General features: G+C 53.3%; 1 protein-coding gene across 2 annotated transcripts; it reads left to right on the top strand.

Annotated features, from left to right (window-relative positions):
- The first annotated feature begins 10,083 nt into the window (after positions 1–10,083).
- On the top strand, positions 10,084–26,755 carry ARHGAP27 (Rho GTPase activating protein 27). 2 transcript variants are annotated; one of them, XM_017876146.1, is made up of 17 exons: positions 10,084–10,270; positions 14,379–14,786; positions 15,294–15,476; positions 15,718–15,798; positions 15,871–15,954; positions 16,063–16,128; positions 16,301–16,368; positions 16,687–16,777; positions 17,589–17,693; positions 22,599–22,697; positions 23,624–23,735; positions 23,862–23,984; positions 24,068–24,166; positions 24,370–24,447; positions 24,537–24,671; positions 24,806–24,911; positions 25,015–26,755. In XM_017876146.1, the coding sequence occupies exons 1-17, from the start codon at positions 10,214–10,216 to the stop codon at positions 25,190–25,192; spliced, it is 2,073 nt and encodes a 690-aa protein (XP_017731635.1). In that variant the 5' UTR covers positions 10,084–10,213; the 3' UTR covers positions 25,193–26,755. The 2 variants fall into 2 exon arrangements, with proteins under 2 accessions (XP_017731635.1, XP_017731636.1); XM_017876147.1 differs by lacking the exon at positions 16,063–16,128.
- The last annotated feature ends 304 nt before the right edge of the window (positions 26,756–27,059 follow it).

The following is a 27,059-nucleotide window of genomic DNA, read 5'->3' as shown; positions in this document are numbered from 1 at the left end:
TGGGTTCAAGTGATCCTCCCACCTCAGCCTCCTGAGAAGCTGGGAGTCCAGGCGCGCACCACCACGCCCAGCTAGCTTTTTTTGTACTTTTTGGAGAGACAAAGTTTCACCATGTTGCCCAGGCTGATCTTAAATTTCTGGGCTCAAGCGATCCGCCTGCCTCAGCCTCCCAAAGTTCTGGGATTACAGGCGTGAGCCACTGCACCCGGCCTGTTGCTTGATTATTGTTTCTTTAACTTTTCTTTCCTTTGCATGTGAGGGCTCCTGACTGGGTCCCTCGCAGTTTATCTTTGGCCTTTTTCTTTCAGTCTTGGTGTACTTTTGGTCGGAGGTTTGATATTTCTTTTTGACCTTCCAGGCTGCAAATCTGAATCTCAAGAGTGAATTTATTCCCCTTCAACTAATACAAGTACATATTTTAAGTTCTAAAATCAGTCCTTTTAAAACTCTGCTTGATTCGAGTCTCCTTAAGAGTTTGTATTCAAGTTGTAATTGCATTCTCCAGCCCCTCTATTTTGCCAATAGCCTTGAATTTATTTTACTAGGTAGTATATTTACAAGTATTTTTTAAATCAAAACAATATTTTAAAGTCTATAGTAAAAATCTCACGTGTACCCTGTTTCCCTGCTCTGTTCTCCCTCACCTCAAAAGTCACGCCTTTCATTCATTCTTTCTTAATTCTTCCAAAGTTTCTGAGTACAAACAAGTATGACTACGACTCTGATTACTTAATTTTCTCTCTCTTAAGCAACACCGTCCTGTGTGTAAAACAAGGTTAAAACACACACACACACACACACAACACAACTAAACAAAAAAAAAACCTTGTTTACTTTTTGTTTTATTTATTTCTTTGACAATGTATCTTGGAGATTGTACCTAGAGAGGTTGTGTCTCCTTCCCTACAACTACAGATAATCCATTTTACCAGTCTCCTGTTTACAGGCACGTGGAATGTTTCCCATTTTTTGCTATTACAGCAATGCCATAATGAATACCCTTTTACATATGTACAGGTAGAAGTAGGAAAAATTCCAGAAGTGGGATTTTGGGGTCAAAAGGTAAATAATAGATATTTGATGGGTATGTCCCATGAGGCGTATACCAATTTGCCCTCATCAACACAAATTAGAGTGTCTAGTCCCCAAAGCCTTGCCAACTGACTGTTGTCAAACTTTTGTTTTCTGCCAACCTGACCATAAAATGTATTATCTTAAGGTACTTTAAATTTGCCTTTCTCTTTCCAGTAAGATTATCTTTTCATATATTTAAGGGCTGTTTGTTCCCCGCCCCCCCTTTTTTTTTTCTGTGAATGGTCTACTTATATCCTTTGCCTGTTTCTGTATTGGGTTGTCGGTTTTTTTTCTTATTGAGTTATAGTACCTTTTTCTATACTAGGGAAAATAGCCCTTTGTCTGTTATTACCAGTCGTAATTCCCTCCCCCACCCTGATTGTCTTTTGACTCTGTTAATAGCATTATTTTGCCATGCAAGTTTTCTTAAAGTATACTTATGTAGTCTGATGTATCACTCGTTTATTTTATGGCTTTTATATTTTGAGTCTTTGTTACAAAGTCTTTTATATATATATACATACAGCATATTTAAGTCTTTTATATATACACACACAGAGCATAGTTTATATTATATATATTTATATATGTGCAGCATATTGAAGTCTTTTATATATATAGACATAAAATATATAGGCTTATATATATGTATATACATACAGCATATTAGATTTTGTTTTCTTCTTTGATTATATTTATGGCTTCATTTTTAAAAATTTAAATCTTTAATCCTTTGAGGGTTATTGTGGATGGACAGAGTGAGATGTGGACCCTCCCTTGTTTATATACGTGTTTATTTATTTGTTTATCTCTGGATGGGCAGCCAGTTGTTCTGTGGCCTTTCACTGACAAGTTTGTCTTTCCCCATGACCTGTGATGGCATCTTTAGTGCGTCCTGGGTCCCAGTTGTGCTGGGGTCTGCTGGCGGTGGCCTGTTTAGTGCGTCCTGGGTCCCGGTTGTGCTGGGGTCTGGTGGCGGCAGGCAGCTGGTTTGGTGGTTCTGTCTGTTCCCCCTGCTGAGCTGTCACATACTGAGTTTATATGTCTTTGCTCCCCAGAGCTGGGGTCAAGCTGCAGGAGTACTCCACTTGGTGGGGGGGGGGGGCCTAGAGTGGAGAAGGGAGGGTGGTCTCTGCCAGTGGGCCTTAGGCATGGGACATCTGTGATGTCAAAACACCAGCAGGAATTCTCCCTATCTCCTTGGTGCCCTGGCCTTACGGGTAGAGACTACCTGGCCCACCTGTTTGGACCCCTGAGCTCCTGGGCACAAGGATACAAGAACCACCCTGCCTTCTGCCTGGGGTCCCATGATGGGCCAGCCTGCCCCAGGGTTTCCCTGGGAGCCTCCACCTCAGACACAGCCTTTCACCTGTGCCAGCCAGGTCCCACCCACCCACTGCCCCAGCCTCTGCTTGACTTAGGCAGTAGCAGGTCGCAGTTGGGAGCAGAGGGGAACAGGGCATGTTGAAGTGGCCTTATTCCCAGAATGCCAGCTCCAGAGTTGTGTCTAAAAGCGAGAGGAACTACTTTGTCACACATCGGGAGCAGGAGAAGCTGAAGGGCAGTCTGTTTCCAGAGGAGAAATAATGAACAACTTTTTTTCTTTTCTTTTTTGAGACAGGGTCTCACTCTGTCACCCAGGCTGGAGTGCAGTGGTGCGATCATGGCTCACTGCAGCCTCAACCTCCTGGGCTCAAGCAGTCCTCCCACTTCGTCCTCCCAAATAGCCGAGACCACACGCTTATATGGTAACGACAGTGAGGATGGAGAATAGTAAAAAAGTTTGAGGGAATTTTTTTTTTTTTACTTTTATTATAAAATGTCCAAATAGGCTGGGCCTGGTGGCTCATGCCTATAATCCAAGCACTTTGGGAGGCCGAAGCGGGAGGATTGCTCGAACTCAGGAGTTCAAGACCAGCCTGAAAAACACAGTGAGACCTTGCCTCGATATTAAAAATAAGTAAATACATTTTAAATTTAAAACCAATAAAAGAAAATGTCCAACATGAAGAAAAGTAAAAATTTTTTTTTTTTTGAGACAGAATCTTGCTCTGTCACTCAGGCTAGAGGGCTATGGCACAATCTCAGCTCACTGCAATCTCTACCTTCCAGGTTCAAGCGATTCTCATGTCTCAGCCTCCCGAGTAGCTGGAATTACAGGCACGTGCCACCACGCCTGGCTAATTTTTGTATTTTTAGTACAGACGGGGTTTCAGCATGTTGGCCAGGCTGGTCTCGAACTCCTGATCTCAAGTGATCCACCTACCTCTGCCTCCCAAGGTGCTGGGATTACAGGTGTGAGCCACCATGCCTGGACAAAAAGAATTTTTTTTGTTGTTTTTTTGTTTGTTTGTTTTTTGTGACCAAGTCTTGCTCTGTTGCCCAGCCTGGAGTGCAATGGCACAATCTCGTCTTATTGCAACCTCTGCCTCCCGAGTTCAAGTGATACTCCCGCCTCAGCCTCCCAAGTAGCTGGGATTACATGCATATGCCACCAGGCCCTGCCAATTTTTCTATTTTTAATAGAGGAGGGATTTTGCCATGTTGGCCAGGCTGGTCTCGAATGTCTGATATCAGGTGATCCGTCTGCCTCAGCCTCCCGAAGTGCTGGGATTACGGGCATAAGACACCACGCCCAGCCAAAAATAATTTTTTTTTTTTTTGAGACAGAGTTTCACTTTTGTTGCCCAGGCTACAGTGCAATGGCTCAATCTCAGCTCACTGCAACCTCTACCTCCTGGGTTCAAGTGATTCTCCAGTCTCCTGAGTAGCTGGGATTACAAGTGTGGGCCACCATACCCGGCTAATTTTTTTGTATTTTTAGTAGAGACGGGGTTTATCCGTGTTGGTCAGGCTAGTCTCAAACTCCTGACCTCAGGTGATCCACCCACCTCGGCCTCCCAAAGTGTTGGGATTACAGGCGTGAGCCACCGCACCCGGCCAATAATATTTTTGAAAAATGAATATGGGCTGGGCTCAGTGGCTCACGCCTAGAATCCCAGCACTTTGGGAGGCTGAGGCAGGCGGATCACAAGGTCGGAAGTTTGAGACCAGCCTGGCCAAGATTGTGAAACCCTGTCTCCACTAAAAATACAAAAAATTAGCTGGGCATGGTGGTGGGCGCCTGTAATCCCAGCTACTCAGGAGGCAGAGGCAGAGAATTGCTTGAACCCGGGAGGCAGAGGTTGCAGTGAGCCGAGATTGCGCCACTGCACTCTAGCCTGGGTGACAAAGCTAGACTCTGTCTCAAAAAATAAAAAATTAAAAAAAAAATACAATTACCTATTGCCTAGATTTAACAATAGCAAGGAGCCAGCATCTTGCTGGCTGCTCTACTAGGAAAAAAAAGAGAGAAAAGAGAAAAAACAATATTTGCCATGTTTATTTTTATTTATTTATTGCTGATGAATTATAAATTCTAGATATATTTCACCCCTGAAAACTTCAGCATGCATCTCTGAAAAGTGATGTCTTTCTCCATAAACACCCTATCATATCTAACAAAATTAACAATAATTCCTTAGTATCATCTATGACCTAAGCCATCGTCAGATTTCTGCCTTATCCTAAAACATCTCTCTCATAGCTGGTTTGTTTGGTTCAGGATCCCGTCCAAGGCCATGCCTTGCATCTGGCTGTCTCTTCAATCTCCCTTGAAGAGCCCCGCCCTTTCCTTCTGCCTGGACACTGACTCATTGCCCTGCCTGCAAGGTGTCTGCTTCCGTGCAGCAGTGTTTCCGTCTTCCTCTAACCCTGGTGTTTGTTACCTGAGAACTGGTAGGCAGGTCTGCAAGGCTTAGGCTGGTGGGATCAATGGGGCTCAGTGTCAGATGAGGCAAAGCCAGCAGGAGGCAAGGATGATTCTACCTTGAGTGACAGAGGTAGATGTCACTCAGATGCTGAGATGGGGGAAGGAGGAGGGAGAGGACAAATTTGATTTGGGGCACACAGCTTTTGACGTGTACAAAGGACATCCAGATGGCAGTGGGATATGTGACCCTGGAGACTTTGCTGCGAGTTGTTCCTCTACAGCCGGTGGGGCTGGGCTCTCCCAAGGCAGTGGAGTGAGAAGCCAGGTGAGACACCAAGCATGAGGCTGTGGCAGGGGAGGTGGAGCTTGGGGCCGAATTGCTGAGCAGTAGCAGAGGAAAAGAAGGAAAACCAGGACACCTGGCCCGAGGAAGCCCAAGAAGGAGAGGATTTTAAAGAGCAAACACTGGAGAGAAGTCAGGCCAGCGAAGGACCAGATCTGTCATCAAGGAAGTGGTGGAAGGCCAGCAGTGGGCTGGCTGTCTAAGTGAGGGGACAGAGAAGTTGGCTCAAACAGGAGGAAGGAAAAAGGAATTCGTTGTTAAAAGGGGATGCAGAACTGGGTCCAGGGAACGAACTTTTTTTTTTTGAGATGAACTCTCTCTCTGTCACCCAGGCTGGAGAGCAACGGTGTGATCTCTACTCACTGCAACATCTGGGGTTCAAGTGGTTCTCCTGCTTCAGCCTCCCAAGCAGCTGGGACTACAGGCGCCCGCCACCACACCTGGCTATTTTGTGTGTATGTGTGTATTTTTAGTAGAGATGGGGTTTCACCACATTGGCCAGGCTGGTCTTGAACTTCTGACCTCAAGCGATCCACCTGCCTCAGCCTCCCAAAGTGCTGGGATTACAGGCGTGAGCCACTGTGTCCGGCCAACATTTTCTTTTTAAGATGGAGAGACCAACTGGGTGGAGTGGCTCATGCCTGTAATCCCAGCACTTTGGGAGGCTGAGGTGGGAGGATTTCTTGAGCCCAAGGATCTCAAGGATTTCTTGAGATCAAGACCAGCCTAGGCAACATAGTGAGACCCTGTCTCTAAAAAAAAAAAGCTGGGCATGGTGGTGTGGGCCGGTACTGCCAGGTACTTGGGAGGCTGAAGCAGGATTGCTTGAGTCCAAGAAGTCAAAGCTGCAGTGAACCATGATCATGTCACTGCCCTCCAGCCTGGGTGACAGAGGAAGACGCTGTCTAAAAAAAAAAAAAAAGGTGAGGCCTTGAGTTTGTTGAAATGAGAAAGGGACAAAGGTAGTCAGAAAGGAAGGGTTGGAGATTTGAGGTGAGGCCACTTCCGAGCAAGTGGGAGGCAATGGGGTCCTTCAGGCCTGGGCTGGGGACGTTGGCTTGGATGGCAGGGCCCTGTGCCTTCCACTGGGGGAGGGGGAAGGAATGGTGGGTGCAAACACAGATACGTTTGAGGGGGTGGGCAGAAGGTGACCACTCCTTGGTCTCATTTTCCCACCTCCCTAGCCTGGCTCATCCCTACAGGCTTTGCTGACTGGGAGGTTCCCTCATGGGCTATTTCTTCTTCTTTTTTTTTTTTTTGAGACGGAGTCTCGCTGTGTCACCCAGGCTGGAGTGCAGTGGTGCGATCCTCGGTCACTGCAACCTGTGCCTCCCAGGTTCAAGCAATTCTCCTGCCTCAGCCTCCTGAGTAGCTGGAATTACAGGTGCATGCCACCACGCCCAGCTAATTTTTGTATTTTTAGTAGAGACGGGGTTTCACTATGTTGACCAGGCTGGTCTGAAACTTCTCACCTCAAGTGATCCTCCTGCCTCAGCCTTCCAAAGTGCTGGGATTACAGGCCTAAGCCACCACGCCAGGCCCCTCATGGACCATTTCTGATCCCTCCTGGCCCCAGCGGCCCTGCTGGGTCTCTGCCAGCCTTACTTAGAGCACAGGTGGTGTGAGCCCTGAGGAAGCCCCACCCCAGCTCCCACCCTGCCTTGGAGGAGCAGGCCAGGCAGGCAGCCCCATGAGTTCACCCAGAGGCTGGGGACAGAGTCCACAGCTGAGGGCACCCAATCGAAACCCGAAGGCAGAAAAGCAGAAGTGCAGGCCTGCTTTCCCCCAATCCCCATGGGTGTGGAAACCCAGGGCCCGCTCGGCTCTTTCACAGAAGCAGCCCTGTGACACGGTAGGGTTTGACAGCTCTGTTCTACAGATGGAGAAGCTGAGGCCAGAAATTCAAGCGGCTGCTCGTCGGGAAGCTGAAGTAGAGCCTAGACAAGAGCCCGAGTCTCTGGACTCCAGCTTCACTCTTCTTCCCTTTGAATCAATGGAAGCTTCTGCCCCAAGCCCAAGAAAAGGGTCTCACCTGAAACTGTTAGGTTTGGAATCTCCCCACACATCCATGCAATAAGATGACACTGAGCCAGCTGGGCTGCTCCTGTCTGTAATCCCAGCACTTTGGGAGACCAGGTGGCGGATCACTTGAGGTCAGGAGTTTGAGACCAGCCTGGCCAACATGATGAAACCCCGTATCTACTAAAAGTACAAAACTTAGCTGGGCATGGTGACAGGCACCTGTAATCCCAGTACTCAGGAAGCTGAGGCAGGAGAATCACTTGAGCCTGGGAGGCAGAGATTGCAGTGAGCTGAGATCGAGCCACTGCACCCCAGCCTGGGTGACAGAGTAAGACTCCATATTATAAAAAAGAAAAAAAAAAAAAAAAGATTATACTGAGCCGTGGTGCCTCACCTGGGAGGCACAGTCAAATCACCGAAGGAGGCTTCAAATTAAACACTTTCCCCAGGTCCCAGCCCAAACCACTTCCATCAGCATCTCAGAGGGCTGGGCTAGGCACGGCTCCCCAAAGCCTACTGAGGCCTAAGGCCCAGGACCCTGTGGGGTCACCCCCAGCTCCCCTGATCCTGCCCCTGGACATGTAGCTCTGGGTCAGGACGGGATGGTTAAGGGGAGACCCAGTTTCTGTCCTGGAGAACATGTGTTGGGGGAGGGACCTGTCGTGTGGACATGGCTGAGCTCCTTGAGGCAAAGATCACCATTCTTTCCGGCTCCCCCTCCACCTGGCCTGGGTGGCACAGAGCACACTCACTGAGTCAACAAAGGACATCATGTCCCCTCACCAGCCCCTGAGTCAGTTCCTGGACCAAGTCCTGGTTTGGAGGTGTTCATTTTGCCTCCAGCCCCAGAGGACTGTATCTTCCTAGTACACCTGCTCCTGTCCCAGCACTTCCTATGAGGGTTTGGGAGGGAAGAGTGAGGTCACAGCAGGGAGAGGAGGGGTATTGTGCAGCTGGTTTGTTCTAGAACCTCTCCTGATCCTCCCCCTTGTGCCTCTCAGAGGGATGAGGGTGTGGTGGAGGGAGGCGGACCCCACTGGGGAGCCACTGTGGTCATCACCTCCTCTCGCTGGGGGAAGGGAAGCCCAGACAGGGCCTGAGGGCCAACTTCTGTGGCCAAGAGCAGGCAGGAACTGTGTGAGTTTGTTCAGTCCCTATAGTTTGGGGCTGGAGCTCCCTGGGAGACCTCCATCGTGGGGGCCCAGCTTCCTACTGGGGAAGAGAAGCAGGTGAGATGCCAGGTGAGTTGCTGGCTGCCCATTCTGCAGTCCCAGCCCTGACACTGACACTCCTGGCCCTGGCCACAGGAAGTCCCTGCCCCCCATTCTACCTGCAGGGCAGTGCTGAGGGCCTGAGTTCCACACCTGTCCTCCTCTCTCCCCTCCCCACCCAGCTCCTCCCTGGTGGCTCAGAGTTTCTGGCCTCTCTAGAATTTACAGAGGCTCTTCCTGTCTCTGGGACCTGGTTGTATATCCCTTGGTGACCTGTCATATGCACGCACACGTGTGTGGTATGTGTGTGTGTGTGTGAGTCCGCATCCCTAGCCTCAGGGTGGGGACAGAGAGATGGGTCAGGTATGTGATAAGCATGAGGCCTCCAACCTTCTGTGATTCCTGCTGTCCTCTGCCCTGGTAGGGAGGAGGGGATTAGTCTACCCCTGGGGTCTGGGCTTCTGAGTCAGGCACAGGGAATGGGACACTGGTACGAGAGCTTTTGCGGGCAGAGCAGGGCATGGGGCCCAGTCTTGCTCCTAGTGTGATCTCTCCAAGTGTCTCATGCCCCACATTCACACTGTGCCTGGCTCTGCTTGGGGTCCTTGTCCCCAGTCCACAATGGGTACAGGAGAGGAGGGGCTGAGGGACACGGCAGGGGAGAAAAACAGAGCCAGGGTGGGGGCCGGAGGAGGAAGAATGGGCCTAGAGTGGGAGGGCGGGGGTCAGAGCCTGACCTGGAAGGGAGGTAGCCTTCAGCAGGGGTAGGCTCGTGGGCTTAGTGCTGCCTGACCCTTAAGCCTGGAGAGGAAGCACTTCTAAGGGAGGAGGGAAGACAAGATGGGCCTATGGGCTCAGAGGAGGGGCTGCAACTTCTCACTCAGGGCATGTGGCTGGGGTCTAACACCGCACACGAGGGGGTGAAGGGAAGAGAGGCCAGGGAGAAGATCTAGTCTTCCTCCTGGAAGAAGCTGGTGCCTGGCCCTCTTCTCTGGGTCCTTAGAGAAGAGGGGACAGGCACGGGCATACTTGTACATGTATGTGGACACGCAAGTGGGAGTGGGCCCATGTGGGCATGCAGGCAGGGGAGGGCATGTGCATCTTGGTGACTGAGTCTGGAGGAGACAGACCCAGGTGGTCAGGCGGGCAGATAGTGGTATGGTCAGAATTCTTCCTGTCCTCCTCGGAGCTGGCACAGTCCAGACGCCAGCTCCCTGTGATATCACATCTGCCCAGACCCCTTCCTCTTTGGGAACCCTTCCCCTCCCCCCACACGCTTCCTCTTTCCCATTACGCCCTCCCTGGGCCTAGAGGGAGTGGACAACCACTCATTGTCCTGTTTCCGCCCCAGGAGCCACTCCAGGCCAGCCCAGGCCCCCAGCACTCAGCACCTCCTCTGCCCGCCCTGTCTGTGCAGTGCGCCCCTCCCCCACAGGCTCAGCTGTGATTCTCTCTGTGCAGTTTGTGCTGTGCCTGGGTCTGGCCCTGATCTTCCCCTGTGCAGCCCACACCATGGCTATGTCTGGGCCTGGGATGCGGCTCACTGGTCATTAGAGCACTGAGTGGGGCAGCCAGCGGTATTTCTAGAAGCATAAAAATATCCCCAATCTAAGGCCCCTCCACCCGACCCGCCCCAACACAAGCAACACTTCCGCAGCCCTGACAGGAAATGGGCTGGAGTCTCAGCCTCCCGCCATCTCGAGGCAACTTCTTGTTTCCCTGTTGCCCTGTGCCAGCACTGGGGTAGTGCCCCCTGGGCTCCACCCCCAAAACCTTCCCAGGGCTCTGTCCCGGCAGCTCGGAGGGGCCAGGATGGTGGACATGATCGCCAAAGTGACTAGGAGGCAGAGTCGAGCCTTGCGGGCACAGGTAGGGGACGCTGGGGTCAAGGGGTGCCCCGTGGACCTCTACCCCAAGCCCTGTTAGGAGCTGCGCGAGCTGGGACTCAGAGCACGGAGCCTCTTGGAAGTTGGGGCTCATACTTCCTTTTCTCTTTCCTTCTTAGAGGCCCATCCAAGAGGTGGTCAGCTTGGGGCAAGAGTGGCAGGACTGCCACCTGCTTGTGGACAGGGGAGGGAACTGGAGACAAGGGTTGAACCACTGTAAGGAAGTGCCAGGGGGCTGGGCAGCCTGGAGCTTGACAGCCAGGTCCCTCTTGGCTCCTCCTCTGGCCTGGGGTGGGAAGGCCACTTCTTGTCTCTAGGATGCGGCCCAAGAGCCTTTGGCTCTGTGGTCAGGCCCCTGTTTATGAGCTGCATCTGGGTCTTGCTGGACCTCCACGCATGGGAGCAAGGAGGAGGGTAGGAGCGGCAGGCGCTGCTGTAACTCCTTGAAGGCCAGAGGATGTGGAGGGCGTGACTGCATCTGGTCCCAGGAGCTGGTCAGAACCCAGCTGAGGCTCTGCCAGGAGAGGAGGCATCTCTAGCTCAGCACTGCGCGGGGTCTGCAGAGAGTTCTAGAGTTTGAAGGGGCCTGAAGGATGCTGCAGTTCAATGCCCACCACAGGGCTGTGGCTTCCCTAACAGGGAGTAGACTCTGCTCAGTCACCTCCAGCAAGCGTCCCCTGCTACCTCCAGAAGCAGCCTGTGTCTCTGGCAGGCCCAGTCCTCAGAATGCTTCCTTCAGAGGAACGCTGCTCTGCCCCTGCAGCGTGATACCATGTCTTCTCTTCCTTGTGACAGCCCTGTCATGCTGGGGACCTAAACGTCTACCTCCCAAATCTCCTCTGTACCTGCTGGGGATGTTCCTTTGTGTGAAGACCCCATCAGCCTCACTGGCCTGGGACTCCTTGGGGACTCAGCCACAGCCCACAGCCTGCCAAGTAGAAACTCCTGCTCCAAAGAGCCTGCTCCTTATCAGCTCATCCACCCCGGTGGGGCCTTTCAACCCCTGCCCCAGTGGGTTCAGCTGGGAGGATGGCAGGTGTGTCTAGTTCCTCTGCCTTCCTTTCCCTGCTGCTTCCATCCTGCCCTCCCCAGGAATCTCCTGGTTTCTGTGGCTCCAACCTTCCTCCTCAGAAAACTCAACTCATTCCAGGCTCTCCTGCCATGTCAGGCGTGTTTGTTGCTGAAACTTGGCATGGGTTAGACTTGTGTACTCAAGCAGTAAGTGTTTGTGGCAGACCTGCTGTGTGCTTCAGGGCATTGGCCCAGCTGCTGGGCGGCAAATGGAATCAGCTACATTATCCTTAGTCTTGCTCTCAAGAAAATCCTGCCTTTTGGGGCAGAGGAGGTGGGCAGATGACTGGACAACTGGCTGCCCACCAAGGCAGAACGCCATTGGGCCCCACCAGAGCAGTGAGCAGAGTGCCAGCAGGTTTGGCCTCTCCCTGGAGAGGCTTGTCAGCTGAGCACCGTGAGACAGCAGGATTTGGGTAGGCAGAGAACCAGAGAAGGGAATTCCAGGCTGAGGGAACGGCTGGAGCAAAGTCATGGAGGTGGGAGGATGCCTTTTCTGTTGGGGGCCAGTGAGAGTCCTGTTGTGGTTGGACTACAGGATGCCACATCAGGGCTGTGGTGGGGGTAGAGAAAGGAGAAGTGGGGTGGAGGGTCCCCTCTCAGCCACACAGGAGCCTAGAGGAAGGGGAGAGGAGCGAAGAACTGATGGGCTGGGATCCCCAGCTCTCTCTGACCCCGGGCACCTGGGGACCAGCACCGTGTAACATCCTCTTCTTTGACAGTGTTTTCCTTTCTTGCTTAGCAGTGATCAGCACTGACATGCTGTCCATTTACTCATCACCCCTGCCATTTACACACAGGTGCACTTGAGTGCCAGCTCTGCTGGGGAGGGATTTGTGTCCCTTTCTTCACTGCTGCATTCCCCGTGCTTCGAACAGCGCCTGGCGCAGAGCAGGCGAATCTTTGTTGGGTGAACGAATGTTCTTCTTTTCCTTATTCTTTTTGTTGTTTTGGCTTGGTTTGCTTTGGTTTTTTAGCATCAGTTTGGTGAAAAATGATTTTTTTTTTCTTTTTGGCGTCTGCCTAAGGCTCAGGGAGAGGCCACCTTGAACAGGTGCTTCCTCTTTCGAGGAGTTTACAGCTTAGTGACGGTGTCACAGTCAGCAGAGGAACTTCTGTGATTTTTTGAAAGTTTTGTAGTACAAAATTTTGAGGCTGCAGGAAAGTTCAAAGAAAACAAAACAAAAATAAACCCCTATAATCACAGTGCTCAGAGGGGACCTCTGTTAGCATTTTGGAAAGTTTCTGAAAAAAAAAAATTGAAATGTGGAAATCCGCTTTCCCCTGAAGTTTTGTGTATGCTTAGAAAATAGTAATCGGCCGGGCATGGTGGCTCAAGCCTGTAATCCCAGCACTTTGGGAGGCCGAGGTGGGTGGATCACCTAAGGTCAAGAGTTCAAGACCAGCCTGGCCAACAGGGCAAAACCCCATCTCTACTAAAAATACAAAAATTAGCCAGGTGTGGCGGCGCATGCCTGTAATCCCAGCTACTTGGGAGGCTGAGGCACGAGAATCGCTTGAACGTGGGAAGCGGAGGTTGCAGTGAGCCGAGATCATACCACTCCACTCCAGTCTGGACGACAGAGAGAGACTTTGTCTCAAAAAAAAAAAAGAAAAAAGAAAAGAAAATAGTAGTAATGCCATGCTGCTGCCTGGGGTTCGAGAATGTAGTCGCCTGTCCCTCTGTGGAGCTGAGGGTGCTGGGCTGAATGTGGGGGCATGGCGATGGCGGGAATCTTGGGAAAAGGCTGGAACCTGGCACCTGAGCTGAGTCCTGACGAAGGAATTGGAGTCAGCCAGGCATAAAAAGGGGTGGAGATGGGCCTGGGCAGGCTGCAAATGAGCCTAGGCCTGGAGGAAACAGCAGGGAAGGTGGGGACCTCTAGCAACTGGTGCTACTGGAGCTTAAAGTTCAAGGCAAGGGGCAAGGAGTGGCAGGAAATAATAGTGGAAGCACAGGCCGGTGAGGGGACTGTCTCTTGTGCCTGGTTAAGGGCTTAGACTTCGCCCTGCAGCCCGCAGGGAGCTCTGAGGTGTGAGTCAGGAGAGCCTCTGTTCTGGGAGGCTTAAACATGGCTAGGTTTATGTTCTATGTGATTGAACCCCCAGCTGCCCTCACTCTCCTTTGGGGTGTTGGAATATGATTCACCTCTCTTTGCCCCTCCATTCTCCAGCCCATCTGGCTGTCCTCTCTCCCTCTCTTGTCTGGAATTGGTTCTGACACCTGCAAACTTCACCTTGAAAAGTTCAGTCCCCAAATCCAGACACGGTACTGAGTCCAGTCCCAGAGCTTTCTGGGCTGGGAGGGAGGTGGGGTGGGAACTTTTAATGGGGCTTTAAGAAAACAGCTTGAACCCGGGAGGCGGCTGTTATAGTGGGCCAAGATTGCACCACCACACTCCAGCCTGGGCGACAGAGCAAGACCCCATCTCAAAAAAACAAAAAAAGAATGCAGCAGGGCCCTGAATGGGCACCACAAACAGGGGCATCCCCCAGGCCACTTCTCAGTTCCTGCCCAACCTCTGACTTGCCTCTGTGAGTACACAGTTGTGAGAACTGGGTTATCAATGTTTTATTATTATTGATAAATAAAATTAATGTAATTGACCTAGCCATCTGGGGCACTGAACACTTCACAAAGCACTTTCAAGAGCATTTCCTCATTCACTCTTCACTACAATTTCCGGAGTGGGCAGAGCAGACATTTTACACCCAGGAAACTGAGGCAGAGAGGTAGTGTGACTTTTCAAAGGTCGCCCAAGGGGCTAAAGCTCAGGGAGAGGCCACTTCAAACAGGCGCTTCCCCTTTCAAGGAGTTTACATATTAGTGATGTTGTCACAGTCAACAGAAGAACTGTGATTTTTAAAAAGCTTCGTTGTACAAAATTTTGAGGCTGCAGAAAAGTTTAAAGAAAATAAAACAAAAACAAACCCCTATAATCGCACTGCCCAGAGGGGACCTCTGTTAGCATTTTGGAAGGTTTCTGAAAACACAAAATTCCTCCTTTTTCCTCCCACAGGTGGACGACCCCCCGGAGCCCGTGTACGCGAACATAGAGAGGCAGCCCCGGGCCACTTCGCCAAGCGCCACTGCGGTCCCCCTCCCCAGCCCAGTGTGGGAGACGCACACGGACGCGGGCACCGGGCGCCCCTACTACTACAATCCAGACACGGGAGTTACCACCTGGGAGTCGCCCTTTGAGGCTGCCGAGGGTGCCGCCAGCCCAGCCACCTCCCCTGCCTCGGTGGACAGCCACGTGAGCCTCGAGACCGAGTGGGGCCAGTACTGGGATGAGGAGAGCCGCAGAGTGTTCTTCTACAACCCGCTGACGGGCGAGACGGCCTGGGAGGACGAGGCCGAGAACGAGCCCGAGGAGGAGTTCGAGATGCAGCCGGGCCTGAGCCCTGGCAGCCCCGGGGACCCGCGGGTGAGGGGCAGGGCCAGAGTGGGCGGGTCTACCTCTGAGCTCCTCTGATCCTGCCTCCTGCTCCCAGAGGCCCAGGGACACACGGGTGAGGGGTGGTGATGGGTGGGCAGGGCTACCTCTGAGAGCCTTTGACTCCTTCTCCTGCTCCCACAGACCCAGGGACCGCTCGGTGAAGGGCGTGGCTGGAGTGGGCGGGGCTACCTCTAAGCACTTCTGGCCCCGCCTCCTGTTTTATAGACGCGGGGAGCACAGGGTTGGGGCAGGGCTGGAGTGGGCGGGGTTACCTCTGAGTGCCTCTGACGCCTTCTGCTCCCACAGCCCCAGGGACCAGAGGGTGAGGGGCGGGGCCAGGGTGGGCGGAGCTACCTCTGAGTATCTCTGACTCTACCTCCTGCTCCCACAGCTCCAGGGACCAGAGAGCAAAGGGGTGGGCCTGGTCCAAAACGGCAGGGCTAGCGGGCAGTACTGGCCATCAGAGCCTCTGACTCTACCTTCTGTTCCCCGCAGCCCCCCACCCCTGAGACGGACTACCCCGAGTCACTGACCAGTTACCCCGAGGAGGACTATTCTCCCGTGGGCTCCTTCGGTGAGCCCGGCCCCACCTCTCCCTTGACCACACCCCCCGGCTGGTCTTGTCATGTCAGCCAGGACAAGCAGATGCTCTACACCAACCACTTCACCCAGGAGCAGGTAGGCGAAGCGGGCAGATGGACCCGGCCAGCCTCGGAGTCCTCCCCACAACCTTCCTCACTAATAGGTCGCCTGAGTGCTCTAAATTGTAGCTCCCACAAAGAGCCTAAACCCGTCAAACGCATCACCTGCACCTGCCCCTCCAGACTCCCTGGTGCTGTCTTGGAACCTGGTTGGAGGGCACCTTTTCCTCCCTTCTCATGAGCAGGGCGGGAGGCCCTGACCGTTCCTCTCTCCACAGTGGGTGAGGCTGGAGGACCCTCACGGGAAGCCATACTTCTACAATCCAGAGGACTCCTCCGTTCGATGGGAGCTGCCCCAGGTAACAACCTGGGGAAAGGGGGGTGCTGGGGAGAGAGGAAGAGATCACATACGACTGTGTCTTTCTCCCCAGGTCCCTGTCCCTGCCCCTCGAAGCATCCATAAATCCAGCCAGGATGATGACACCCCAGCCCAGGCCAGCCCTCCAGAGGAGAAGGTAGGGAAGGAGCCATTGAGGTCCTGGCAGGACCACCACAGTAGCATTGGGGGGCTTCTGGAGGTCTGGGAGGAGGGACTGGGCGGGACATATCTGTCTTCCCCATAGGTCCCTGCAGAGCTGGATGAGGTTGGGAGCTGGGAGGAAGTCTGTCCTGCCACAGCTGCTGTGAGGGTAGGCATCACCCCCTACCCCCAGCCAGGTGGTGGGGCTGGCGAGGAGGGTTCAGTGGGGCCATGGGCTCAGACCATAGAGAGTGGCAGCTGAGCAGGTGACCAGCCTCTACTCCCCATAGCTCACCCCTTAACTACCCACTCTTGCACCTTCTCTCTCTTTTCTCTCTTAGACCAAGACGTTGGACAAGGCAGGGGTGCTCCATCGCACCAAGACGGCAGAAAAGGGAAAGCGGCTCCGGTGAGAGCCCATCTACACCCAGGCCGGGGCAGGGTGGGCCTTGGTGATGATGTTCACTGAGCACTTCCTATACGCCAGGCTCTTGTTAATCCTCACAACAATTTTGTGAGTGGTCCTCTGTGGACATGAGACACTGAGAGATAAAGTGACTTGCTCAAGGTCCTTTGGCTGCTAGGTGTTAGAGTCGGGATTCTAACCCTCATAGTGGGGTGCCCTAGCCTGTGTTCCTAAGCTCTGACTTGTTCCTGGGGTAGGAGGGGCCCTCAACCCAGGACCAAATCTAAGTTCTGCCACCCCTACTTCCCCACCCCCACCTAGGAAGAAGCACTGGAGTGCCTCCTGGACTGTGCTGGAGGGTGGTGTCCTGACATTCTTCAAGGATTCAAAGACCTCAGCTGCAGGCGGCCTGGTAAGGCCAGGCCCTCAGGGCAGGGACCACCCCATCTGCTTTTATTTATTTATTTATTTATTTATTTATTTATTTATTTTTGAGACAGAGTCTCGCTATGTCGCCCAGGCTGGAGTGCAGTGGTGTAATCTCGACTCACTGCAACTTCTGCCTCCAGAGTTCTCCTGCCTCAGCCTCTTGAGTAGCTAGGACTACAGGCATGTGCCACCATGCCTGGCTAATTTTTGTGTTTTTAGTAGAGATGGGGTTTCACTATGTTAGCCAGTCTGGTCTTGGTCTCTTGACCTCAGGTGATCCGCCCACCTCGGCATCCCAAAGTGCTGGGATTACAGACGTGAGCCACTGTGCCCAGCCCCCATCTGCTCTATCTAATCTGGCTTGGAGATGACGATGTCTGAGAGAGTGGTTCATGAGTGTCAGAGGAGCTGGGCCTTGGCAGGAAGGGGGTGATGCTGGCAGCTTCACTCCAAGACAAGTAGTTTTAGCCCGCTGGAGATGGGGAACAGTCTTGAGGGTGGCCAGCTCCAGCCTGGAGGGCAGGGAGGCTGGGGGCGGGCATACCTGCTTGCAGGGATGCAGACTGCGCTCCTTTCCTGTCCTCCCCTGGATGGGTGGACAGCAGTGGACAGGCCAGCCAGCAGGCTCTGTGGTTAAGAAGCATCAGGGTCTGGGTTCAGGAACCCCTGGGGCTCTTTTCCCCAGAGTTGTTTCCTGGCCATGCCATAGACCCCATCCTATTCCTAGGGTCAGAGTGCCACAGCAGACACATCTGAGCTGAGGGCTCCCTGTCACCTTCCTCCCTCTCCCACAGAGGCAGCCTTCCAAGTTTTCCACCCCCGAGTACACAGTGGAGCTGAGGGGGGCCACTCTCTCCTGGGCCCCCAAAGACAAATCCAGTAGGAAGAATGTGCTGGAGGTAAGTAGCCGGGGTGGGGAGAAGGAGGGAAGGGGCTTAGTGATGCCTGTCAGCCCTCTGACAACTGTTGACCTGGAAATGACCTGGGGGTTTTTGACCCTTAATTCCCTATGAGCCAACATTGAGTGCAGCTTTTGGCTGTATTAATAGAGGTAGGAATCCAGAGCCAGAGAGGTGATATTGGTGCAGTTGTTGGCAGTGCTCTGGGATCCTTACTGTAGGCAAGCCCCAAGAAGGAGGACCTGGGAGGAATTGGGGCTACCAATTCTTGGGGCTCAAGGCCAATGCTGGCCCCCAACCCCAGGGGACCTGTCCTGTGTTTCTAACATCACAGATTCTGCAGTTCCCTCTCCAGGAGTTGAGTTAATAATAATCCTTGCCCTGGAGGGTGGTGAGGAGTAGGACCTCTGGGAGAGGAAATTCTCCTGCCTAGAATGGCAGCCCTCATCCCAGCCTGAGAGAGACAGGAGGCTCCGTGTCCTTGGCTGCTTGCTGTGACAGGCCTGGTTGGAAGACCTCTTTCTCCCCAGGTCCCCTTCCCTGCCCCATTTCTGACTGGACTGCATCCCCAGTGAGTAAACCGGGGCAGTGGAGAAGACTACCATGCTACCCCCTCAGGAAGGGAGAGAAGACCCAGGAAGGGTACTCCCAGTGCCACACCCTTCACTGTCCACATGTTGTCTTGTTTGTAAACTACTCTTACCCTGACCTCAGTCCCTAGAAGGTTTGAGGCAGTTCACAACAGAAACACATGTGGTGAACTGGCAAATTTACTGAAAAGCCAGGACCACAGAAAACAAGTAAGAGATGGGACTCAAGATGGAGAGGAATTAGGGGGAGATGATGTACTAAGGTGGTGGTTACTGAGGAAAATTTAGCTCTGACTTTGCTGCTAGGTGAGGTGAAAAGAGAAGGGCTATCATGTGCATGTCTCTTTGTTGTTGAAAAAATAATAAAACCCACCTAGATGTTGAGGGAATCAAAGGTTTTTCCTAAGGCTTCACTCTTAAATTTCTTGTGTGTAGCTCCATGAACATGGGATCTAGAAGCACGCGGCAGGTACCCTGCAAAACAGCTCCAGGGAGGTTTAATTCAAGATCTGGGGCTGCTTCAGGTAGCATCATTATGATAAGGCCAAGAGTGTGACCTCATGTCTGAGCTCAGAAAAAGCAATTCTGCAAGGAACCTGAGTGCGTCGTTTCGTGATTATTCACCAAGCTCCATTCAGTTCTAGAGCCAGGATATCTACAAAGCAAAGTTGGAAAACTGGTTTCATCTCATGAGCTACTCTGATGAGTAGGTCTGGAGTCTTGTGGGGTTTCGTTTTGTTTTATTTTTTGTTTTGTTTTAGAGACAAGGTCTTGCTCTGTTGCCCAGCCTGAAGTGCAGTGGCACGGTCATAGCTCACTAAAGCCACAAGCCCCTGGGCTCAAGTGATCCTCCCACCTAAGGCTTCCAAGTAACTAGGACTACAGGTGCATTCCATCACATCTGGCTAATTTTAGTCTTTATAGAGATGGGGTCTCACTATGTTGGCCAGGCAGGTCTCAAACTTATGGCCTCAAGTGATCCTCCAGCCTCAGCCTCCCAAAGGGTTGAGATTACAGATGTGAGCCATGGTGCCCAGCCTGGAGCCTTCCTTTTTTTTTTTTTTTTTTTTTTTTTGAGATAGGGTCTTGCTCTGTCACCCAGGCTGGAGTGCAGTGGCACCATCTCGGCTCACTGCAAGCTCCGCCTCCCGAGCTCATGCCATTCTCCTGCCTCAGCCTCCCAAGTATCTGGGACTACAGGTACCCACCACCATGCCCAGCTAATTTTTTGTATTTTTAGTAGAGATGGGGTTTCACCGTATTAGCCAGGATGGTCTCGATCTCCTGACCTCGTAATCCACCCGCCTCAGCTTACCAAAGTGCTGGGATTACAGGCATGAACCACTGTACCCAGCCGCCTGGAACCTTCTTGAGAAGAATTCTGAAGGCTTCTCTGGGCTTGGCAGGGTAGAGTTCTGTGATCAACTAACAATATCTGCCATGGTGTTCAATTGAGGAGTGACATCACCTTTATTATTATTATTATTATTATTATTATTATTATTATTATTATTATTTGAGACAGAGTCTCACTCTGTTGCCCAGGCTGGAGTGCAGTGGCGCAATCTTGGCTCACTGCAACCTCTGCCTCTTGGGTTCAGGTGATTCTCCTGCCTCAGCCTCCCGAGTAGCTGGGACTACAGGCACCTGCCACCACACCCAGCTAATTTTTTGTATTTAGTAAAGACAGGGTTTCACCATGTTGGCCAGGATGGTCTCAAACTACTGGCCTCAGGTAATCTACCCACCTTGGCTTCCCAAAGTGTTGGGATTACAGCCATGAGCCACCATGCCCGGTCTGAGACATCACCTTTGCTAGGCATGTTTCTCCCCTTACTTTGAGGGCTAGGGATATCCTTCAAACAGTTCTCGATGAAGGTCTTCACTGATGGGCTTTTGATGAAAGTTAAAGAATAGGGCTTTCTGAGTTGTCTTTGCTGGCAAGGACTGGAAGGCAGGTGCTGCTCAGGCCAGTGGGAAGGTGGGCAGGCCTGAGTGGAAATCAGGAGCCCCTGCCTCCTGGTTGACTGCTGGCCATCCTCCCTCCGTGCAGGGTGGCCTGTAGGCAGCTCCAGGGTTTTCCTCAAGAGACAGCCCCAAATTTTATATCATTCAGGATGGATAGCTTTGTTGGACCCAGGAAATTTTCATAGCAGGTCTTCCTAGTCACCCCAAAGTCAGAGAAAACTTCAGCAACAGTCCCCTGAAAGCTGCTAGCATTTGCCTGTGCAGTCAGCAGGATAAATATTTTGTTAATTTGTTTGTTCTTAGAGATAGGGTCTTACTGTGTTGCCCAGGCTGGAGTGCAGTGGCCTGATCGTAGCTCACTGCAGCTTCCAACTCCTGGGCTCAAGTGATGCTGCCGCTTCAGCCTCTTGAGTAGCTGGAAGTATAGGTGCACACCAGCAAGCCTGGCTAATTTTTAAATTTTTTTCTAGACATAGAGTCTCACTATATCGCCTAGGCTTGAACTCCTGGTCTCAGGGACTCCTCCCACCTTGCCCTTCCAAAGCACTAGGATTATGGGCATGGCTAGGGGTGAATATTTTGTGAAATACATTGCTATGTAATGATACAGCTTTGCCTTCTATATGAAACTTGCAAATGTGAACTGATTATGTTTTGAGAGAGCTGCCAAAAATCATGGCTATTGTTTTAGAAGTGTTGTCAAGCCATTCTCTGAGGTAATCTTGAGCAGGGCTCTTGTCTGCTTTGATTAGAGTGAGGCTGTGTTATCTGCCTCTTGAAGGTTTTCTAGCCTTTGCAGGGGAGGGCTAGGGGATGCGATATGCCATTTTCTTTTCTTTTCTTTATTTTTTTTGAGACAGAGTCTCGTTCTTTCGCCCTGGCTGGAGTGCAGTGGCGCAATCTCGGCTCACTGCAACCTCTGCCTCCCAGGTTCAAGCGATTCTCCTGCCTCAGCCTCCTGAGTAGCTGGGACTACAGGTGCATGCCACCAGGCCAGCTAATTTTTTGTATTTTTGGTAGAGGCAGGGTTTCACCGTGTTAGCCAGGATGGTCTCAATCTCCTGACCTCATGATCCGCCCGCCTCAGCCTCCCAAAGTACTGGGATTACAGGCATGAGCCACCGTGCCCAGCCTCTTTTTATTTTAAAAAGCAGTTTAAATAGTCTTCAAGTATAAGTTTTAAAGGACAGCCAAAGACAGTCCACTCTAATTCTAGAAGTTGTGTCCTGGGGTCTGAGACAGTTTCTGTTGTCTCTGACTCTCACTGAATCGAAAGGGCAGGGTTGGTGTGAGCTGTTGCAGCTAAACATTCACATTAACCTGGAACACTGGGTCCTCAGAGCCAGAGGCTGATGAGGGATCCATCTAAGCTGCCATCCAACTCAGAGAGGGCTTTGAGCATCAGTCCTGCGGTGGCAAGTTTCCATCTGGTGTTTTGTTTAATTTATTCTTCATGATGAAGTGAGCTAACAGAAGATGTGCTGCCCACGCTGAAGTGTGGGAAGTGGTGGGAACTCCTGGCTGCAGAAGGTGGGACAACGTTTCTGAGTCCTCAGTGTGTGTATGGGGAGGGGCAAGGGGAGACCTTGCTTTCTCTGGGATCAGCCATGATCTGCTTTCAAATCCTCGCTCCCTATTTTCACTGTTGCTTCTAATAGACAGGGGTCTCAACATAGGAAGTTTCTGGGGTTTTTTTGTTTGTTTGTTTTTGAGATGGAGTCTTGCTCTGTCGCCCGGGCTGAAGTGCAGGGGCATGATCTCAGCTCACTGCAACCTCCGCCTCCCAGGTTCAAGCAATTCTTCTGCCTCAGCCTCCCAAGTAGCTGGAATTACAGGAGCCCACCATCATGCCCGGCTAATTTTTGTATTTTTAGTAAAGATGGGGTTTCACCATGTTGGCCAGGCTGGTTTTGAACTCCAGACCTCAGGTGATCAGCCTGCCTCGGCCTCCCAAAGTGCTGGGATTACAGGTGTGAGCCACCGTGCCTGGCCTCACATAGGAATTTTCTTTCACCTAGTTTGCAGGCCAGTGCTCTGCATGAGGCCTGCCACGTTCTGTGGTTTGCAGGGAGGCAGGATGGGGGAGGGAAAGTGTACCAGACAATTGAGCCATGCAGCTCTGTGCTCATCACTCACTAGCTGTGTGCCCATGAAGAAGCAGCTAAAACTTGCTGAGCCTCAGTTTGCTCATCTGTAACACAGAGATGCTGTCACCCACTGCTTTAAGCGAGGCAGAAGATCCAACACTTGGCCTGGGGTGAGGCCCTTGCTCCATTAAGCTCTGAGTGCCTACCCCCAGGGCAGACCCAGGGTACCAGAGATGACCCAGTGACTTGTGTCCCTCCAGCTGCGGAGCCGAGATGGCTCGGAGTACCTGATTCAGCATGACTCGGAGGCTATCATCAGCACCTGGCATAAGGCCATTGCTCAGGGCATCCAGGAGCTGGTAAGCAGAGCCCAGAACCTCTACGGGTGGTGGGGAGGTGGTGGCCATTATGAGTGGGGCCCTCTGCTCAGGCTCAGGGAGCTCTAAGGTACCAGTGGGTAACGTAAATGCAGTCCCCCACTAATGGCTGGGATGGCAGGGTAGGCTGCTGAAGAAACTGCCTTCTGTAAGTCTGTGAATCCAGCCCTGGGGTTGGCGCTGCAGGAAGACTCTCCAGGTGACGGTAGGGGCACATTCTAAAGGAATTTCCCATTTCACGGGAAGCAGAAGGCCAAATACATACTCTGCAAGCCAACCAACGGCAGGCTGAAACTAGCAGATAAAATGTTAAAGGATTGATTTTAATAGTCGACCATTTTTTTAAGGCTCAAAATACCAATTGCATAAGTAGAGCTAGGACAGGGGCTTTCTGACAACTACTGACCTGGAAATGACCCAGGGCTTTTTGACCCTTAATTCCCTATGAGCCAACATTGAGTGCAGCTTTTGGCTGTATTAATAGAGGTAGGAATCCAGAGCCAGAGAGGTGATATTGGTACAGTTGTTGGCAGAGCTCCAGCCACAGCTGGAGGTGCAGGCTCAGAACTGGGAGCCACGTATTGAGGAATGCTGACCTAGTTAGAGAAACTGAGGAAAACAGAGGAAGAAGGCTCCAGGTGGGTAGGGGTTGCCAGGATAGGAAGGGGTGTGGGAGAACAGGATGACTGTCTCTGCACCTTAAGGGCTCCACGCAGCCAAGGGAGGTGAATGTTCTCAGGCTCACTGGTGGAGATAAGGAGAGTTAACCTGGTTAAGGGAAGAGAGAACTCTTCGCTGAGGGTCTCCAGGCCATGACTGTTGGGAGTGCATTTCGGGTCCCTTGCCCCATCCTGGAAGGACCCGCAGCTGGCTCAAGGCCCCACCTTTCTGAGGCTATGGGAATCCAGTCCGCAGAGCTGCCCCCAGAGGAGGAGAGCGAGAGCAGCAGAGTGGACTTCGGGGCGAGTGAGCGCCTGGGAAGCTGGCAGGAGAAAGAGGAGGACGCGCGGCCGAATGCAGGTGTGCGCAAGGCAGGATGGGCTGGGGGCTCCCAGGAGACCTCTCCTGGGGAATGATGATTGCTGGGGCCTGCCTGGCCTGCCCCGGCGCTGCTTCCTGACTCAGTCCTGCCTTCCCCCGCGGCAGCCGCGCCCGCCCTGGGCCCCGGGGGCCTGGAGAGCGACTTGAGCAAGGTCCGGTACAAGCTCCGCAAGTTCCTCCAGAGGCGGCCCACACTGCAGTCGCTGCGGGAGAAGGGCTACATCAAAGGTACCCGAGGCCTGCGGGGGGCAGGGACCCGGGAACCGGGACGGGGCGCAAGCTGGACGGGAACTGACGAGCCTCTCCCCTAGACCAGGTGTTCGGCTGCGCGCTGGCCGCGCTGTGTGAGCGCGAGAGGAGCCGGGTGCCACGCTTTGTGCAGCAGTGCATCCGCGCCGTCGAGGCCCGCGGTACGTGCGCTGTGGGGGTGAGGGAGGCAGGCATTGGGGTGCCCGCAGGTCTCCTGCCAGGACTGCAGGCTGAAGACCCCTGGATGGAAGCAGGGTCCAGGGGGGAAAGTACGGGAGGCCCTGACTGGGAATCATAGCAGGGACCCGTAGCCCCACCCTACCTCTACCCCCGAACCTGGGATCAGCTCCTCCCTCTGTCCCAGGGCTGGACATCGACGGGCTGTACCGCATCAGTGGAAACCTGGCCACCATCCAGAAGCTGCGCTATAAGGTGGACCATGGTGAGGCCTGTCCCCACCCCCTGCCCCAGAGCCTGAAGGCGCGAGGGGTACTGACCTCCCTTCCATCCTCCTCCCTTCCTCTGGCACAGATGAGCGCCTTGACCTGGATGACGGGCGCTGGGAGGACGTCCACGTTATCACCGGCGCCCTGAAGCTCTTCTTTCGGGAGCTGCCCGAGCCCCTCTTCCCCTTCTCGCACTTCCGCCAGTTCATTGCAGCCATCAGTGAGCACCTGGGGCGGGTGGGGCGGATGGGGTAAGGGGCGTGGCGGGCCACCCCTTTAGCAGGCTCCCCTCGCCCAGCCGACACCCCCTACCTCCAGTTCCGACTCCCTCCCTCTAAACCTTCCTTCACCCAGAGTTGCAGGACCAGGCCCAGCGCAGCCGCTGTGTGCGCGACCTGGTGCGCTCGCTGCCCGCTCCCAACCATGACACTGTGCGGATGCTCTTCCAGCACCTCTGCCGGTGAGCTAGAAGTGCCGCGCGGGAAGGGGGAGGCAGGTCCCGGCTGGAGCCCCCCGCGCCTCCCCGCAGTTCGGAGCCCTGATCCCACCCACCCCTGCCGCAGGGTGATCGAGCACGGCGAGCAGAACCGCATGTCGGTGCAGAGCGTGGCCATTGTGTTCGGGCCCACGCTGCTGCGGCCCGAAGTGGAAGAGACCAGCATGCCCATGACCATGGTGTTCCAGAACCAGGTGGTGGAGCTCATCCTGCAGCAGTGTGCGGACATCTTCCCGCCGCACTGACTGCGGGCCTGCGACTGGGGCGGCGGCCAAGGGCCTGCCACACAAGCTGGGCGGCGGAGGCCACGCGGCCCGGCCTTCTCTCTGGGACCTTCCGCCAGCGCACAGCCGCAGGCAGGTGTGACTTCTGCACCCTCGGTTTTGAGGGTACGGTGACCCCTAGTGGGCAGTCTGCAAAATGTGATTCCTTCCCCCAACTCCTCATCACCCCTGCCACCCCTCTCCCCTCCCCCCTCCCCCCCACCAGTCACGTCCTATTTGGGGTTAATTAGGTTTTTTTCTCTATTGCATCGCTCCTACTGTGCGTGCGCGATAGGGTGTGTGGGGGTGACAGTTGGAATTTCTGGAATGGTGGATGCTGGGGGAGGAGTTTGGTGGGGGGCTTCCTGGCTGCTTTCTGGCCCTCACCTCGTGGAGGCCCTCACAGAGACCCTGTGGACCCTGTGCCGGCACTGTCCAGTCATGAAGCAGCTGTAACCACTTCCCTACTGTGGAAATAGGACTGACCCAGTGTGGGCGGCTGAAGCTGTCCTCCTCAGGCCTCAGGGATGACCTCCTGCCTGAGCCTCTCGCAGGCTGGCTGTGCGCCAGTTTCATCTGCTTTTCTGTTGGGGATACCGGGCCTCTGCTGTCCCCGACCCACTGGTATTCTGTGCTAGGCTTCTTCCTATTCACCAAGTGCGCACCTCGCATCTGCCACTCATGGCATGCACCAGTTCCACACACAATCCCATTTTACAGACGAGGATGCTGAGGCCTGCAGCCGCAATGTGACTTGCTCAAGGTCCAGTTAGTGACCTCACTCCCCAGAAAAGGCTCCTCCCACACCAGAGCACCGCCTGCGTAGGGGGGAAATCAGTCCTTTCAGCTACCACCCTCCAACCTTTGGGCCTATGCGAAAGGAAAGGAACTAAACTGAGTGTTTTCTGTCTGGACCTGGGGAGGCCCCTGAAGGCAAAGAGGGAAACTGCCCCAGCTGTTCTGTCCTAGAGGAGGGGGACGTAGCCCTAGCAGGAGCTCCCAGCCCCTTTTGGCAGTCTGACACACAAGTATGCCCATCTGGGGCCCGCTTTGCCATGAAGAGCTGGGCAGGCCTGCAGGGTGTGGGGAAGGAGGACACAACCTCAAGAAAGGAAGTATGAATCCCAGGGAACAGCGGGTCCCTTCCCTCCTCAGACACAAGCCACCTCAGCTTGTGGCTCTTGGCCCCCAGCCCCTCCCACCCACCTGTTCATTTATTCAACAGACAATGACAGCTCATATTTATTGGACATTAGCACCATGCCAAGCATTTAGCTTGGATTATCCCATTTGTTTCTCACAGCCGGTATTTATTATCCACTCTTCTGTGCCAGGTGCTGTGCTCTGGACAGGGGCACTGCACGGGCTGCCTGCCCTGGTGGAGCTTGTGGTCTGACGGGTGAGGCTGACCCAAGCCCACCTCACTGCCAGCAGGGCCAGGGCAAGAGTACACACGGGGGCCTCATACCATATGTCTAAATATTTAAAAGTTATCAATCAAGCTAACAACTGTTAAATAAAATATGTTCTATTCTCCTACTTTGACAAATGTGTCTTGATAATGACCTGGAAGGCCAGGTTCTAATTTAAAAGTCTTTGACTTTTCCAAGTTCCATGCCCCAATGTGGTGGTAGGAGAAGGCCAGGCTCTGGGCTCAGCCTTCCCTCTCATCTTCCCACCTATAGAGCCCTCCTCCCCCAAGCAGAGGCTCACGGGCTCATACGTGGACATTGTAGTCTGTGTGTGCAAACTGCCCATAACCCCTGCAGCCAGCTGCCACTTGGCTACCCCACTGGTGACTTAGTCCACCCTTGAGGGGATGGGCTTGGAGCTATTTGGGGAGGGCATG

Source organism: Rhinopithecus bieti, unplaced genomic scaffold (assembly GCF_001698545.2).
Source record: "Rhinopithecus bieti isolate Rb0 unplaced genomic scaffold, ASM169854v2 scaffold_10088, whole genome shotgun sequence".
In the NCBI taxonomy this organism is placed as follows: domain Eukaryota; kingdom Metazoa; phylum Chordata; class Mammalia; order Primates; family Cercopithecidae; genus Rhinopithecus; species Rhinopithecus bieti.
Note: the sequence above shows the minus strand (reverse complement) of the source record. Positions and strands in the feature narration are given on the sequence as shown.

Bases quoted from the DNA above. Each gene is read 5' to 3' on its own strand.
- ARHGAP27 (XM_017876146.1), top strand. From the start codon at position 10,214: ATGGTGGACATGATCGCCAAAGTGACTAGGAGGCAGAGTCGAGCCTTG. The intron at 16,369-16,686 runs GTGAGAGCCCAT...ACCCCCACCTAG, and splicing joins GAAAAGGGAAAGCGGCTCCG to GAAGAAGCACTGGAGTGCCT. The intron at 17,694-22,598 runs GTAAGTAGCCGG...GTGTCCCTCCAG, and splicing joins GTAGGAAGAATGTGCTGGAG to CTGCGGAGCCGAGATGGCTC.